This window comes from Calliopsis andreniformis, chromosome 10 (assembly GCF_051401765.1).
Source record: "Calliopsis andreniformis isolate RMS-2024a chromosome 10, iyCalAndr_principal, whole genome shotgun sequence".
NCBI classification, from domain to species: Eukaryota; Metazoa; Arthropoda; class Insecta; order Hymenoptera; family Andrenidae; genus Calliopsis; species Calliopsis andreniformis.
This window is the reverse complement of record NC_135071.1, coordinates 19173531-19189929: the sequence shown is the minus strand read 5'-3', so window position 1 is coordinate 19189929 and position 16399 is coordinate 19173531. Positions and strand designations below refer to the sequence as shown.

At 39.6% G+C, this 16399-nt stretch overlaps 2 protein-coding genes across 3 annotated transcripts in view; both read right to left on the bottom strand.

Moving 5' to 3' along the window:
- The window catches only part of Fng (Fringe glycosyltransferase), a 63498-nt gene extending 55169 nt beyond the window's left edge, over positions 1–8329 (bottom strand). The window contains exons 1-3 of the mRNA XM_076387370.1: positions 7373–8329; positions 5883–6125; positions 2759–2807 (exon numbers count right to left, since the gene is read on the bottom strand). Coding sequence (XP_076243485.1) covers positions 2759–2807; positions 5883–6125; positions 7373–7657 — 577 coding nt within the window. The 5' untranslated portion in view covers positions 7658–8329. The remainder of the gene's footprint in view (positions 1–2758; positions 2808–5882; positions 6126–7372) is intronic.
- Positions 8330–8786: 457 nt separating this feature from the next.
- On the bottom strand, positions 8787–16079 carry L(3)mbt (lethal (3) malignant brain tumor). 2 transcript variants are annotated; one of them, XM_076386600.1, is made up of 17 exons: positions 15495–16079; positions 14918–15125; positions 13937–14231; positions 13603–13842; positions 12893–13518; positions 12660–12819; positions 12406–12577; positions 12146–12323; positions 11877–12063; positions 11585–11802; positions 11284–11512; positions 11013–11202; positions 10813–10934; positions 10382–10745; positions 10222–10296; positions 9843–10152; positions 8787–9765 (listed from the first exon to the last, which is right to left on the bottom strand). In XM_076386600.1, exons 2-17 carry the CDS (start codon positions 15122–15124, stop codon positions 9640–9642), a joined length of 3699 nt encoding a protein of 1232 aa, XP_076242715.1. In that variant the 5' UTR covers position 15125; positions 15495–16079; the 3' UTR covers positions 8787–9639. The 2 variants fall into 2 exon arrangements, with proteins under 2 accessions (XP_076242715.1, XP_076242714.1); XM_076386599.1 differs by having other exon boundaries at positions 11877–12075; positions 15495–16078.
- Between the last annotated feature and the right edge of the window lie 320 nt (positions 16080–16399).

The following is a 16399-nucleotide window of genomic DNA, read 5'->3' as shown; positions in this document are numbered from 1 at the left end:
TGTATCCAGAGCGAGCTGTGCACACACTACCGTGTTACCTTCGCTTCGAACACGATAACACGCCCCCTCGATCCTCACACGATCGCCTCCTTCACCGATCACCTGCCGTGTATTCTTTACTAGACACCCTCGAACCTAATCAACGATCGCGCCTGCTGGATCAATAGACCAAACGAACACTCAATGTTGGAACCGATGAAAAAAGACATAGAAAATAATTTTTAAAAGAGACAGAAAATATGAACACGCAAGTGTACATAGAAATAGTGGTAGAGATTAATACTAGAGTACTTGTTCTTATTTCTGTGCATTTGAATTAGAATCATTCAAAAAAACAGAAACTTTTATTTAAAGTATAATACCTATACGTCTTTTCTAATCTTACATGTTAATAAGTGAATATCTAAACTCAAATAAAAAGGATAATTCCTCAATTTATAATATATAAAAGTTCTTTATTTTTCTCTAGACAAATTTAATTTAAAAGCACAGAATCATGAACAACTACTCTACTTCTCCTATAGATTCTTGGAAACGACCCCATCTTGCAAAATGATTCCATCTGAGAGACCTCATACTGAACCACATAACATTATAACATTATCATTAGAAAAACTGGGCATACAACTACTCTCTCGGCTCACTGTATTCCCTGCGAGGGTGGATTATGCGAGGCAGATAGAAAGGGCTGAGGTGCAAACCGGTGCAGAGCGCGTGGTGAGGTCAAATGTCGGACGGTGCCCGAGGGTTCGCGTGCTCATCCCTCCTTCGTCCTCCCATTATCCTCCCCCTCAACCTGCGTCCACCCACGCTCCTGCTTCGCGGATAATTGATGCGTCCGTCGTGTTACGAGGCAACCACCAGTTGTTCCAGATAGTCCGCTTAGTCATCGATCCCGAGGAATCCTCCCAAGGGAACCACCACTGCGTCGGACCAAAATAACTTCTAAAGAGACGACGCCCTGCGTCGGGACGTACATTTCCACAGGGTCCCACGATATGACAATTTTAATCGTAAGAGAGATTAGCAATTGTTTTATTTTGGCCTCTTGGAGCTACACTTTCAAGGTGTTCAAATTTCTTTAATTAACACTTTTATGATCGAATTATTTTTTTTGAGTATCTTTATTTTCTTCTTTTTTGTTAACTATGCTTCCAACTTCTTTTCCAACAATCTTTCATGAGGAAAAAATACTACTAATAGGACATATTCCAGATGTTTGGAGTAATAGAAGAATATGTGTTGGCTGCTATAAATCAACTTCATAATGGTTAAATATTCAGATAAGGACAAATATCCACCTCGAACTAAAAATTTAAAGAACGGTAGAAAATGTAAGAACCACCTCTGCTTTCTACTTAATACCTAATTCCCTCGACAAAGCAGTAACAGCGAGAAGGGTTTTCAACGACGAGATTTCGCAGAGTCCACGTTCCAGCGCTTCTTCTAACCGAGCAGTCCAACCTTCCCTCTTTCCGCCTCCTCTCGTCATTTGCATCCGCGCCCGAGGATGCTGTTAGTATGCGCGCGCGATGCCAGGAGCACGCTCGACGATAATATTGCCGAGCTGAGGCCGCCGTTGCCGTTTATCACGGAGGATATTCCGTCAGCGTGCTAGCAGCCTCGCGAGACAGACGGGCCACGAATTTAACAACAGACTTGGCATTGTGAATCGCTTTGGTGGACTTCAATGGAAATATTGAACCACTCCTCCACGTGAAATTCCTCTTTGGTCTGTTCCAGAACAATTTTCAAGTACAATAAGCGTACCTAACACGTGACTGTAGCTGTATTTTTAAAAAATAAAACACAAGAAAGTGATCATACTGCAAAAACGAGGAGGGAATTCCCTGCTAGCACTTCTGCAGCTTGGTCACTTTGTTGTTTCATTTTTTTTAAAGCTGAAGTTATTAAAGTGTTTTGTAGAATTTACTGAAGTACTGTAAGAGGCCTAAGTTAAGCTAGCCTTTTTTAATTTTACATAGGTTTATAAAAGATCCTACAAAAGTTCACCCTGCTTAGATCTACTTAAGAGAGTTTTGCAAGATCTGCATGACCATTACCCTACCTACAGATGTTGAGTTTGACTGCCGATAGGAAATCGTGTGCAAAGGAGAATAAGGAGGCTGGAACTCCTGAAATGATTGAGAGGAAAGATTCCGTGTATACTACACTTTGTATCTGATGGAGGCGCCCTTGCTCTCCTACACGCTTGCGCTCGTTTCGCCGGCAATTATCGCATAAACGAGGACGACCATTAAGCCCTGCCTGTCGTAATTATCTGTGCCTCGTATTGCAACAGAAATAAACGCGCCTCTCCCTCCTTTTCTCAGGTTTCTTTTTCAATGAAGCAACTTGGCGCAAAGAGACACTTTCCTAGGAGTAAAACGATTCCTCTCTAAATCGGATTCTACCGTCTAAGCAGGGAATAACGATTAAGAATCGCGTGTCTTCGATTCGTAAGAAGCTGACACGCGAGCACTATTTCTAAGTCGACGCCTCTGAGGAATATTCTCGGCGAGATCGTGACGAGTGACGACGATTTTCGGCCTCGGGCCTTAATTACTTCCTTAATTAACGAAACGAGCCTCTCTAGAGACTTCTTAACGCGAAACGACCTCGTGGGTCTTGGCTACAGACGGCTTTCTCACTGCTAGAAAAATTACGCGAGAGCGAATTAGAGCCTCTGTTATGGGTGTTACGTGGATGAGGAATGAATTCATAGTGTGGATAGTGAGAGACTGAGAGGAATACTTACTTGTTTGATTTTGGAAGTAGGGGTCGTCTCGATCGGTGAAGAACCACGTCTGTGAACAGAAAAAAGAACAATGGTAAAAATATGGATATAGGTAAGGTTTTTGTGAACATCTGTTGCTGAAGCTTCAATTAGTGCTTTTTAGATGATGATTCATTATGAATCATCTCAAAATTTGAATATTTAAATGCTTGAAAATTTAAATATTTGAAAATTTGAATATTAGAATATTTCTTGAAAATTTAAAACTAAAAATGATTTGGAAATTAGAAAGTGAAAGACAGTATACAGGTTAGTAGCCTGCACATGTTTAGTCGCCTATTTTTAGTCCCAGAGTTCCCTTCAGGAAGCGCACAGCCGCAAGAACGGCGGGAAGAGGGGAAACGGTGGCACACAGACGTCACGAGCATTGTCTCAAGGATTTCCACGTGGTGAGATGAGCTTTCGTCACTCACCAGGGGAACGTAGCCTGCCACTTGTCCAAGTGGAAAGGACTTTGCCTGTCAACGACGACCATTTACGAACAGTCGACTCTAAATATTAACTAGAGATCAGTAGGATAAGACGACTAAAATCTAACAATACGCAACCAGAAGAACACGAAAAACAGACCACTGCTCAAAGTACCATGACCTCTGTGCAAAAAGAAATCTCTAGGTTCTTAGAGATTAATAAATTTGTAAAAGAATTGACTGTTAAGGTTTTAACCCCTTGAGTTTTCGCTCACTTCGCAGTACCATACAAATAGGACGAGTCATAGAAAGGCAAGGGGTTAAAAGGTAACTAGGTGGAGAACAAGAGCAGGGCGCGAGGAGAGGGAAAAGCAGCAGTCAGCGTTCAGAGAAGGAAGACGAATATCCGGCACAGAGGGACGAGGAGTGACAGGGAGAGACGCGAATGACGTCAGTGGCACCGGCGTCGCGTTACATCGACGTAATTACGTTAATCCACGCACGTACCACGCGGCTGAAAGAGTCGTCGCTAAGCTTAGGGAACCCTCTCGCCAAGTCGTTCAAATGTTTCCATTTCAGGGCTTTCCAGCTCCCTGATGCAGAGGCGAGAGGCGAATTAACCCTTTGATTGCTATTGGCGCCTAGAAGTGTTCGGTGATCGACGCACACTGTGCTTTGCACCGCCTATAGCCATCACAATCTTGAGAAGCTAGAAATGTCCAAGGGGCACTGCAGTGCATTAATTCGAATAGAAGGTAGGAGAATCAAACATCGACTGTATCTAATCTCGCTCTCTCAAGCCACTTTGTACGCACCTTCGACACCCTCGGCGATCAAAGCAGGAATCCAATCAATCTCAAGGCCAGCACGACGACAATCATCGACTGGCAAAAGGAAAAAGCGACTGGGCAGGTACTGGTGCCTCCGTCGCGTAAAATTACACCGGCGCAGCCAGTAAGCGGTTTCAGACAAATAAACGACATAATTGAGCAATTATCCGCGAGCGACTGGGAGGCAGCTCGGCTTTTGTAAATTGAAGGGTCGCGATACGAAGCGAGTCACTGAAACTAATGACAATCGTTTCCGCTGGCGATCGATCGCATCCCGAATGGAGGACTTTCCTCATAACGAATTGCTCGACGATCTACCGTGGAACACCTATCTAAACGCCTGGCCAATCGACCACGATGACTGTTCAGCCTATCCATGGGTTCACGCAGTCACACAATAGGAGGGGAACAATTTGTCAGATTTCGAAGGAGCAACAAGTTACCCTGGAACTCCACTATCGAAGAAAACTCGATTCCTATTGAAGCTTTAAAAATAGATATACAAATTTTTAAATATTCAAAACTCTAGCTATTGGAAGTTTTAAATATTCAAAATTCCAAATATTGAAATTTTTAAATATTCAAAATTCCAGGTACTGAACTTTTCAAAGATTCAAAACTTCAGATATTGAAATTTTTAAATATTCAAAATTTCAGGTACTGAAGTTTTAAAATGTTAAAAGTTATACAAACAGTCACCTCGCTTTACCGCTTCGCATTCTTTCTGCCCATACGAGACAGTGAAATTGTACAAGTCTGCGCTAACAATGAGCCGAGTTAAACGATACACTGCAAGAACCAGTATATAGGATCAGCGAGGTCGGAAGACTCGAGTTACGGGATAGCTCGATACGGGCCACGAGGATCGGTTTTATGATCGGTGCAGATAGGGAACGACTAATTAGACAAGGCGCGTTAATGTTCTCTATTCGAAAATCCATCGAACACAAAACGCACCGTGAAAACGAACGAATCCACGGGGCCTCGAAACAAGTCGATTTGCATTTTGAATGAACCCCTATCGTCGAGTAAACAATCCAACGCCGCGGGCACTGTCCCGCTTTCCTACCTGGCTCTGTTCTATTCCTCGCAGTAAATCATCTTTCGCAAATTGGATTGTGAATTCGTAATAGCCTGTGAAGCGGGATACTAATATTTTCGATATTAACCGTCGACGTTAGACAATACGAAAATTTATTACGTCAGAAATTAGCACCAACCAGCGCCAACTACAACTCTAATGAATTCACGTTCTCGATGCAACAGAGTCAGAGGCAGACTCGTGTAGAACACTGGGATTAGAAACGGTAAAACGGAAATGGAGTGAATCCTGTTCTCACGAAGGGTTCCTCGAGTGAACATGTACAAGAATCCACACAGTGAGCGTAAACTAATCGCGCGCACAAAGTCGTGTTTGTTTACGACAGATGTTCACTCACGGACGCTACACTTCTTCTGAAGCATAATTACCCTCAGTCATCTAGCGGTCACCTAGCAACTTCTGTGTCTCTATGAGGCGTACACAATCCTTCGCCTTACATGAAACTGTAATATACATCCCTAAAATAAGAAAGAAAGCCACAGGTATATCACTCAACAACCAACATTTGCAAAGCTACTCTCTCAAAGATCGTCCTATCAACTACTCAAGATCATTCCTCGCAACGTGTGTTGCCCAATCTCAAGGCAATCTTAAAACAAAGCATCGCGATTCGATTTTCACGCTTCACTGCGTAGAAGGGTATTATTGCAAAAAACGTAAGACCTCGTTTTATAACATCAATTAAACCTCTACTACTGTTGCCACATGAGCATGGTCACATGCATGAAGGATTCGTTACGTACCTGTTCCTTGGCGAATTGAAACCACGTGTTGATGATCGCAGGCAGGCGAGAATGATGGTAATGCTTGGTGGTTTTCACGCTGATGAACACGTCGTCTAAGTTTGTCGAGGGTGGTGCCATCGTCGCTGTCGCGATCGCTGGCGTCACTGACGACTCTTCACCGTTGCTGATCAACCTTCTCGACGCTGGCACCTCCACCAGCACGCTTCTGCTGTTCACTTCGACTGTCATCTCGTCGACCCACTAGAAAAATATGACACTTATGCACACAATGTCATACTCAATCAGACACTGTTTCGTCATGAATGACCCCCATCTTAAAATGGACTACAGCCTTCTGCTTATAACATATAATATATTAAACTGTGTTGTCAAAGGTCACAAAGGAGGCAATATAGGTGGTTTCAATGTCTATTTAAATACATATATTTTTTACCTGTTTTTTCTTATTCCCTCTCTCTATCCTGTTTATCGTCTTCTCTTGCCTAACCTTCTTAACCTCTTTATTCTATTTCTCTATCTCTATTCTATAGAGAGTTCGAATTTAGTATATTCTACACATAAAAGTCTGTGGAATGGACCCTGTTCGGTGTAAACATGGCGTGGCAATAGTAATTTGATCGGTGACACGAGCAACAAGACGATTCTCGGAAAAGAAACGCGCACGTGCACGCAGGAAGAAGAGTGTTTAGCCCCTGTGCTCGAAAAATGAAAACAAATCCGATACTAACCTGGTGCTCGACCGATTTGACCATTTTGTTAACGAGTTCGACCAGGCGAAATTAATTCGCGCCTTTCTCGAGGCTGACAAGCACCGACGAGGTCAATTAGGCGGCGCTTACTACGCGAATCAATCAGACGTACTTGCTAAGTACTTATGAAGATGCTGGGATTAATGAAACTGTCGTTATTAATCATATTGATCTCGTATTAAAATTCTAAATTTGAATACTAGGAATGAGATAGTAGCAATTTGAAATTGATATTTAAGTGATTGGAACATGTTTAAAATTGCAGACTTCCGATTTCTTTCAGGAAATAAGATTTCAATATCCGGCGGAAGTGCGCGAGTAATGTGACAAGACGCTGTGACGTAGATGGTAGAAATTTGCGCAGCATAAGTTTTGTCCATCTACCTATTCCACAATGGACTCGTCCATTTAATTAATTCGAGACTAACGTACAAATAAATTTGTAAATTCGATTCACACGTTCTTTCTACATTTTTGTATTTTAAACAATCGTTTAAATTCTTAAATGCTTTCCCGAGATTCTCGACTTTATAGCTACATGTCATCTTAATTTTTAAACAAGACAGAAGAAATTTCAAAAACAAAAATAGCCTGTATCGTAACCCTTATAACACAAAGATATCTTTAAAAAATCTTAAAGACATCCTGTAAAGTTCTAAAAGCGTTCTAAAAACGTTCAAAAAACGTCCAAAGCTATAAATCAGTTTCTTTAAAGACGTACTGCAAAGAAATTCTTACCTGTCGAGGTGCAACGGCCTGATAAAGGAGGATCGTAGCATAGGCAGTGGCGAGGACAAGTGCCAGCGTTTGAAGGCCTCGTCTAGTCGGCAGGGCACGGGGCATTTTAGCGCCAGCGGTGCTAGCAACCACCGACGAACGAGCCTGCGGCCCACCGCCGCCCAATTTCACCGATCTGCCCTCCTCTTCGTGGCCCTCGCGATTTTCCCGCGCGTCGACGATCAGCGGCAACCACCCCGCATCGTCAGTCCCCTCCTTTTGCCGCGCGAAAAATATACCAGTCATAACACAGACCACCGATCACTTTCCCTTTTCACTTCCGTCGAACCCTCTGACGACCATCGATCGCCGAAAACCAGGCCGATCGCTTTCGACAGGTTCTTCAAATCGGACAACCTACAACCTCGAACTCACGTCTGCGCATGTCACTGGCTCACGTGAATTGCGAGCCCAAATGTACAAGTAGTTACCAAGGGATGTTGTTCTTTGCGTGTCTCTTCCTATTACTTCGTGAGTAATTTATCGAGACGACAGGCACAGAGTTTTCGCGAAAGCTGCAAAATTTTCTATCTTCTGTCAGCGACAGTGCCATCCTTCCATTCCGCGAAAATCCACTGGCGAATTTTGAACGTCGATCGAGGGAGCGAAATTTGAGGTTTGTGTACCCTGAGAGTTTTAACTTCTGATCAGTTTTTCTTGAGTTAGTTCACTACGAAGGTCCGAGATTTTTTCAAACTTTTTTATTTTCTTAAGAATTTGTGTAGATTGTGTTTTGCGGCGGTTGTGACACTTGTGTTCTTGTGAAACTTGGAAAACTGTGAGACAGGGGCGAGTTCTTTGATAGTTTGGTAGCCAGTTGTCACTCGTAAACTACGGTCACACGAATAACAGCGAAGATAGAACAACGCGCAAGAGCCCGCGCTGTTACCCGACGCGCGACGAGCCACCGACTGAACACATGGCTAGTCGTCGTGACTACGCTGTAAACATCGCCATAGCAGCCACTTTGCCGGTTGGTGGGAGGAGAATGGTGAACAGACGGGAGTCACGTAGGGAGGGAGGGACAGCGCTTTTCAAATGGAATGGAACATCACCTCTGTTGCGTGTATCCGTGAGTATCAACACTGTGCTAGGATTTCAGTATTGAGAAGTATCAGGTGAACAAAAAAGTTCTATCATTCTTAAAGCTACTGTAAGGTCGCTGGTATTTTTTAAACAAAATAATTTTCCTTCTAATTGGAATTGAAGTATCCTTCTACTTCTAGGAGAAAATTCTTTATAAATTTTATTATTTGTTTTAAGCTACTTTTTAACTTGAAAAGCTACAGAACTTTATTGATTACCTAATAGGTACTTCATTATTGAAATTTGTTCATTCAAGGAAAGGAACTTTTGTATACGATACGAATACCGATACATGTTCATGGTTCTTGTTTATTAGTTACGTATTTGTATACTTCTACTTTAATACAAACATATTGACTTCTTGTCATTTGCACGATTAAAAACAGTGCTCTCTGTGAGCTTATGTTGTGTTAGCGTATGAAACAACATAACAAAGCATAAGCTAAGTTGAAACTAAATCAATCGGTCGATGAAAACCACTGTGTTTTCGACTGAGAATTCTGAAATCGAAGGATATGGCTTTTAGTGGTTTCGATAGACTAGTTGATTTCGTTCTGATTTCTTGTAACCTACAATTCATACGTTATATCGCCGTAAAAAATAAACGATTTCGTTATCCTTAATAAATTCATTTCGAGAACATCGAATTTTCAATTGTTTAAGAAATTAACAATATCGCATGTCGAGAGAATTGCTTCGGGACACTTTGTACACTTTTGTATTACAATATTTAATTAATTAAGATCATAATATTTACATTTGTACATGATTGAATGCACTTCACTGTATAGGAAAAATTAGAACGGACAATTGTAAGTACTTAGCATACGCGCTCTCTGAACTATATAATTTTATATATATATATGTATATATATCTTTCACGAATCAAATGGAACCGTCGATTAATTTCCAATACGATCATCTTCTCTTCTCTACATCCATAATACCAATATTTCATATCATTCTTTCTTCATCTCTCTCACAAAACATCAACGTTCCCTCAATTACGATAGAAAATATGCTTTCTACTTCCATGATTCACGTTCAAGTTTTCGGATACATATAGTTCGACATTATCGTCACGATAGTTGCCACTTTGCACTTTTCAAAATCCAGTTGTATGTGCGTTCATCGCACGTGATTCACGTCGCTCTTCGACGAAGGAGAACGATACTATTATACAATTTAATGGCGGGTCCGAGACGTAATCCTAACAAAGATACTAAATCTTCTTGGGTTAACATTAAAAACGCCTCACCATCGATATTCTGTAAAATAAAATTCACATATTAAATCCAAATACAAACATATTTGTATAAATTCATAAAGCTACTTCAATACATACATGTTTCCTAAAAATATTTCCAATTTCTTTACAGTTGGGTACACTTTGTATAAACTTGATCACTTCCTCGTTTGACCATCGTCGTGGATTTGTGTTTTGTTTCGCCACTACCCTATTTAAAGCATTACTATGTTTTGCCCATATGTGTGGTGCATCTGGCAGTGGATTATATCCAGGGTTGTATACAGATTGATATAACTCCGTGCGTAATTGCTTATCGGGCATGTTTGCAGCATACGGTATTGCAGAGAGTACCGAATCACCGTACGAGTTTGAAAGAGGATACAAAGATTCTTCGGATATTTGCCGTCTAGAAAAATACGAAAACATTAGAATTTCTGTCTATATGGCTAAAGAAATAATGCCAGGAATTACAAACCTTTTCTTCCTTTTCCTCATCAATTCGTCGTCATCTGTTTGTCCATCACTGTGATGATGTTTTGATTTACTAGACCTATAAGTCAATGATAATTCACTTTTAGAAATCTATAACATATATAATACAATGAAAAATATTCGTATAAATTTATAGGCCTTACCTTTCCGAATTTTCAGACCTGTCGTTTTTATCAGAGAAATCGCCATCTTCTTGCTTGATATCTTTCTCGTTTTTCAGTAAACGATCATCGATGAACAATGGTTTGTCAAGTTTCTCAGACTTCTCCATCTTTACTCTCTCAGTCTTTTCGAGTTTCAACTTTTCCTGCATATCTTCCTCGAAATCACAAGTCTCGTGTTTTAAGTTCAGCCTATCAGAAAGTTGCCTGACTTTGTGAAGATTCTGAGGCGAGTAGGGACAACCAGATGCAGAATTGTGCGTTGCGTATTTAGGTCCTTTCACGTGTCCTATTCCTCGACAACCATACGTCCCACACTCTGGCCTGTCATTTAGATTATCAGGTGCTAAAAAAATCATAAATAGAGGAACAAATTCTATAGAAAAAAGTACAAGAAAATCTGTAAAACATACTTAATGGTGGCTCTAAAGGATGACCAGTCTTCAAACACCAACCCATAGGGTGTATATCAGGAGAATCATCATCCACCCAGTAAGCATGGTTCTCTGGCCATCCATCGAATCGAATTTTCAACCTGTAATGCAAGAATTTATATAATTTCTCTTGATCGAAGAAAACCATCTACAGCAATGAACATTCGTAATACACTTACATGTGATCTTTTACGTCTTCGACTGTTGCCACTCTTATGAGTTGAGGAACACGCTTATCGACTGCTTCCAATTTCATTCCACGCTTGAATCCGCAAGGTGGTCGTTGTTTGAAAGCTCTCGCTGGTGCGACCATAGAACGAGTTTCTCTCAGATACGAGTCCCACGTAAAAGATTTGGGGTCTTTATAGTCTGAAACAATAAATACAATTTATGTATTATTCTCCTTGCAAAAGATTTGTAATTTAAATAGATGCATTTAAAATTACTTACTATTTGGAGGAGTTAGGCTGTGACCATTATGATGACACCATCCCACAGGATGAATGTACGGTGAACTAGCGTCTGCCCAATAATCGTACACTTCGTCCCAAGAATCGAAATGAACTAATATACGAGAATCCATTAGGCCTGCTATACTAGCCACGCAAACTAGCGAAGAGTGTTTCCTGTCTACTGCTTCTAGTTTCATTCCTACTCGAAAGCCAGTTGGAAAGACCGACTGAAATGAACAAATTTCATCAGTCTCATTCATTTGCGAAATGATTGATTTAAATGGAAACCTGTGGCTTACATTTTTATTTGAAAATATATTCTTCGGAGCTGCAGTAGCCTTGCAAATTTTAAGGTACGCGTTCCAATTGAAATTACTAGCTACGTAGCCCTTTGGCGGGTCTAATCGATGACCATTCTTCTCCGCCCATCCCACAGGAAATATGTCCATACTGTCTGCATTCACCCAGAAATCGTAATTTTCTGCGTATCCATCGAAATGCAAACGTATTCGATAACCTATTGCAAAGAAATAAAGTTAAACATACTATTTGAGGCTATTTGAAGAGCGAACAGAGGTTTTTAAAACTCACCCACTACTTCAACCACTGTGAGTACGCAATAACGCGACGGGTGCTCTGGATCTATCCCTTCCAGTTTCATCCCAACCTTGAAGTGATTTTTGCCATAAGGAAAAGGATCCTTGAACAGTTTGACGGGTGCTGCCTTCGCCTTGCAATGCTCCAGATACTTGGACCACGAGAATCCGAGTTTTCCTGTCTGCCAAGGATACTACATACAGGAACACATTTATAAGCAGTACGTTTCAATAATACTGCAAACAGAGTTTGCTTGCACTTACCTTCGACTCAGTGGAGTCTCCCTGGCTTTCATCATCCATTCCAATAGACTCTTTCGTGTCTTCGTCTGTTTCTGATTTTGCTTTGTCTTGTGTTTTCTCGTCCGATTTATCTTCCATTTCTTTAGACTGCTGTTGTTCTTGTAATAATCTTTTACGTTTTCTCTTTGCACGCAAGTCCCTACAGAAAACACACGGAAGTACGTGTTAAATGTGGTTGATTAGATAAATATAAAATTACAAAATGTTACGCAGCAACTTACTTTAAGTCTTTCTCCTTCCGTATCGTCGGCTGTTTTTTAGATTCTATTATTTCTGTACACGTCGGACTACACGATATTGGACTTTCAAATTCTGCAGCCAGTCCGTAACACCCGCAACCTTCGCAATGATACATGGTATCGGCCGCGACAGTTCTCGATTTTCTATCATCAGCTATAAACGCAAGTACAATTACGTAAAATGATAACGAATTTTCCAAGTAAAAAACTGAGTAGCTTCGAACATTGTTACTTACGCTTTTTCTCAGGATTCACATTATTCATAGTGGTGGAACTAGATTTTGAAGAATTTTGAGTTAAACAAACATTTTCTTTATCTCCAATACCATCTTTACTTTGCTTATGATTTTCATCCTCATCTACTACTTCCATAATGCCGAACTCATTCATACAGAACTGTAAAATATACTTAGGATTTTAGAATACAAATTCTTTAATACGCTGATTCTTTTAAAATTATTTAACATACCTTTAATGTACTTCCAGGGAGAGTGCCCACACCATCTTTCCAATCTAACACTTTTGCAGCATCAAAATTTGAATCATTTTGGTGGCTCGAGTTTAAATGATCTTTAAGTTCTTCGTGATTACTCATTTTAGAATCGTTTTTATTGTCCATTATAGGCTCGACACCACAACTCGTACGTGTTTTGATAATTTCGATTTTAATATCATCGTCCATGTTGGTATTAAACTTCACAGATTTGTCCTCACTAGGAACTACCTTGATCAAGGTAATATCATCATCGTTTTGCACTTTCTTGTCTTTATCCTGCTCCGATTCCGGACTGCTCAATGCATAGGTCACATCGACCATAGCCTCCTGGGGAGATTTTGAAAGATTCTGCTTCTTCAATCTTTTTTCACTGGATCCCCTTAATATATTACTTATCGTCTTTTTTCGCTTCTCAGGCATAATAGTATCATCTTTCTTTGGAATAGGTGTAATTACAGCAGAATCTGGATTTTCCGTTATTTTTATACTGTCGGTAGAATTATTGTTTCCTTTATTTGCATTCAGTAAACTCATTTTTGCAATGGGATGCAAAGGTGGTGGATGTGTAGTCGAATTTGATGTTTTTGACTCTCGTAAAACTAAAATGTAAAAGCAAAAAGAATTAAATATAGTTCGTATATTTTAAAAAAGTACAGCAAAAATATTTTTTTTTAACTTCATACCTGTAATAGTTCCTTTGCTTTCTGTGCTAATTTGACCATTATTAATTTTTAAATTAAACATACTGGGCTTTGTAGGTCCACTTTGTTGAGGAATACTGACTGGTAATAATAAATTTGTCATGTGTTTAGGGGTCTGATTTTGAGATCCGGTAGTAGTACTTGTAGATGTTTGAGCTAATTGTGATATCACTGGAGCAATTACCAGTTTTGGTTTACTTATTTGAGTTGTTGTTAATGCACCTATCAGGAAGCATAAAAAATGAAATGAATCTATTCTTGTGAGAAAAAAAATATTTTATTAACTATAATTTTATTATTAAGAAAAATTAGTTACCTGCTGGAATAACAACAGATTCGCGTGATTTATTTGGCTTGATGAGAGTTCCTAGATAAGCAAACGTATGCTTGCCTGCCTGAGCATTGGTTTGATTTCCCTGAGACGTACTTAAGGGCACAATCTGAGCAGTAGATGTATTAGATTTTCTAAGCAATATGTGCTTTTGGCCTTGTGAAGTTGTTGTGGTGCTGACAGTATTAATTGGTCGATGTATTACAATATGTTGTTTACTCTGAGAAGTAGTAACCTGACTTGGCCCTTGTATAAATACTTTATTTTGTCCAGTGACAATCTAAAATAAATATAAAACAAATGTTTGATAAATAATAGAAAAATAACTTACAGATCTCAAGTTTTGGTTCAGTATTTTTTATCACTTTAATGTATACTAACTGTCTAATGTCTGATTATGGATAGTTGTGCAATTTGATGTACCATGTTACATTGACACAAATTTATTCTTTTTGAAAAACATACCTTAAATATCACTATTTTAATACAATAAAATAATATTTTACATTTATGAATGCTCTATTTAATCTATTATGTCATTTTCCTTTTAATTCATTATAATAAATATGTTCAACAAATCTATATTTACTATAAAGAGATACTCTACTCACTACTACCACCTACACATGAAATCCAATAAGAAACATCACACATTCTACATATACATTATATATTAATTCATATGTGGCACAACAAAAGTTATGTATTATTCACATCATAAATTTAGTGCCTCAATTATTCTACATCATTTTAGACAATTATAGGTTACTCTGACCTCTATATGTAACCATGCATTTTATTGTATAATATAATTCAAACTATTAATTCCTTTACATAAGAATCAAATTTAATAATTTCACAAGCTTTATAATAAAATTTGATAATTTTCATTTAATGTACCATGCTTGTAACAAAGTAGAATGATTGTGTTCCAATAGAATTTAAATCAAATTTTAATCAAATCACCTGATTATTAACAGGATTGATGATGGCAGCAAGTTGAGTAGCATTTGGTGAAACCAACGTCTGATTTGTTGTCGTTGGTGGTGCAGACCGTAATTTGCTCTGCTGAATATATAATAAAGGCATAACGGGTGTTGCTGGATCGTCTGATTGTGGAGCCTCCGTGCTACTATTCTCATCTACATCATCTACTACTATTTCTTCCTCCATTCTGTTGAGAAAAGATAACAATCTATATTTTTTTTACAAACACTTTTTTCTTCAGACAAATTTATCAATCATTTATTAAGAATAAAAAAGAAAATTTCAGAAATGGAATCTATAACATAAAAAAGAATACGTGAAATACTTTATTTGTTTAAACTATATTGTAAGGAACTACAAATAAGAATATATTATTAAAATAGGGCACAAAGTGTGCTATAAGACAATAGCTTGTAGTTCATCTAGAACTGGAGAACTTCAGATCAATATGAGAGGGAAGTTCATAGAGCACTTAAAACACAAGAAAATAGAGGAAAAAAGGAAATTCCAGAAACAGCACACTAAAAGAATAGGTGTATTGTAACTTTCAACAAACCTAACAGTATACAATGTTTCCCTGTTACCACGTAAAATTATTGCCAGTTACATAATTTCCAAAGAATTACGATCGCTGATAATCGCAACGTCGAAAAAGTTCCGTGGAACGTGTGTTAAACTAATTTGCAGTGTTGAAAAGTTAAGGTCGTCGTGTCGTGGCTAGCCATAACTGGGCGTAAAGGGAGTCTCTAACGCGATTTGAAACGCGCGCCGAACTATTATTGCTGAGTAGAGTTACGTTATTATTTTCCACACTTTTAAACCACTCTCCCGATCGGCATAAATTTCTTTCTGGCATCCTACAGGAGACCAGGAGCCCTCGAGGACGCAGCTTTTCCCCGAGTGCGGGCACACATATCCCCGTTTGAAATACTTTTACGAATTCGTCCGTCCGTCGCGCATCACGGAATCAACTCGAGGGTACACAACGCGCACGCACACTTTTCACTGGGAATAAAGAGACAACGTTGAATCAACGCGTGAAAACCGACCTTTTCCCGCCACGAGTCACAAATGCAAGACGACCGATTGCCACACTGTAAACGTGGAACGAGCTGAATCGAAGTTCCACGGCTTTTCAAACGATCATTCTTGCATATCTTTCAAGCGTTCGAACCTTCATTCTCCGTACGCTACAGCTACGTCCTCATAGGCTCTAACTGTAGTAGCGACGGCGCAACAGGCCGCTCCCCATTGGCCGAGCCTCGCTACAGCGAAGAACGAGACCGCGGCGGCGACCAATCGTAACGTTCCTCGGTGCACACTACTTTGCACCGCAGCCGACGTACAGATTTTTCCTGGCCACGAGTAATTTTCAAATCATTCAAGGATCGTGGCCAGCCGATCGATAACACCGTGCAACACACTCGAAACTGTCCTCGAACCGATTCACGATCCCATAGG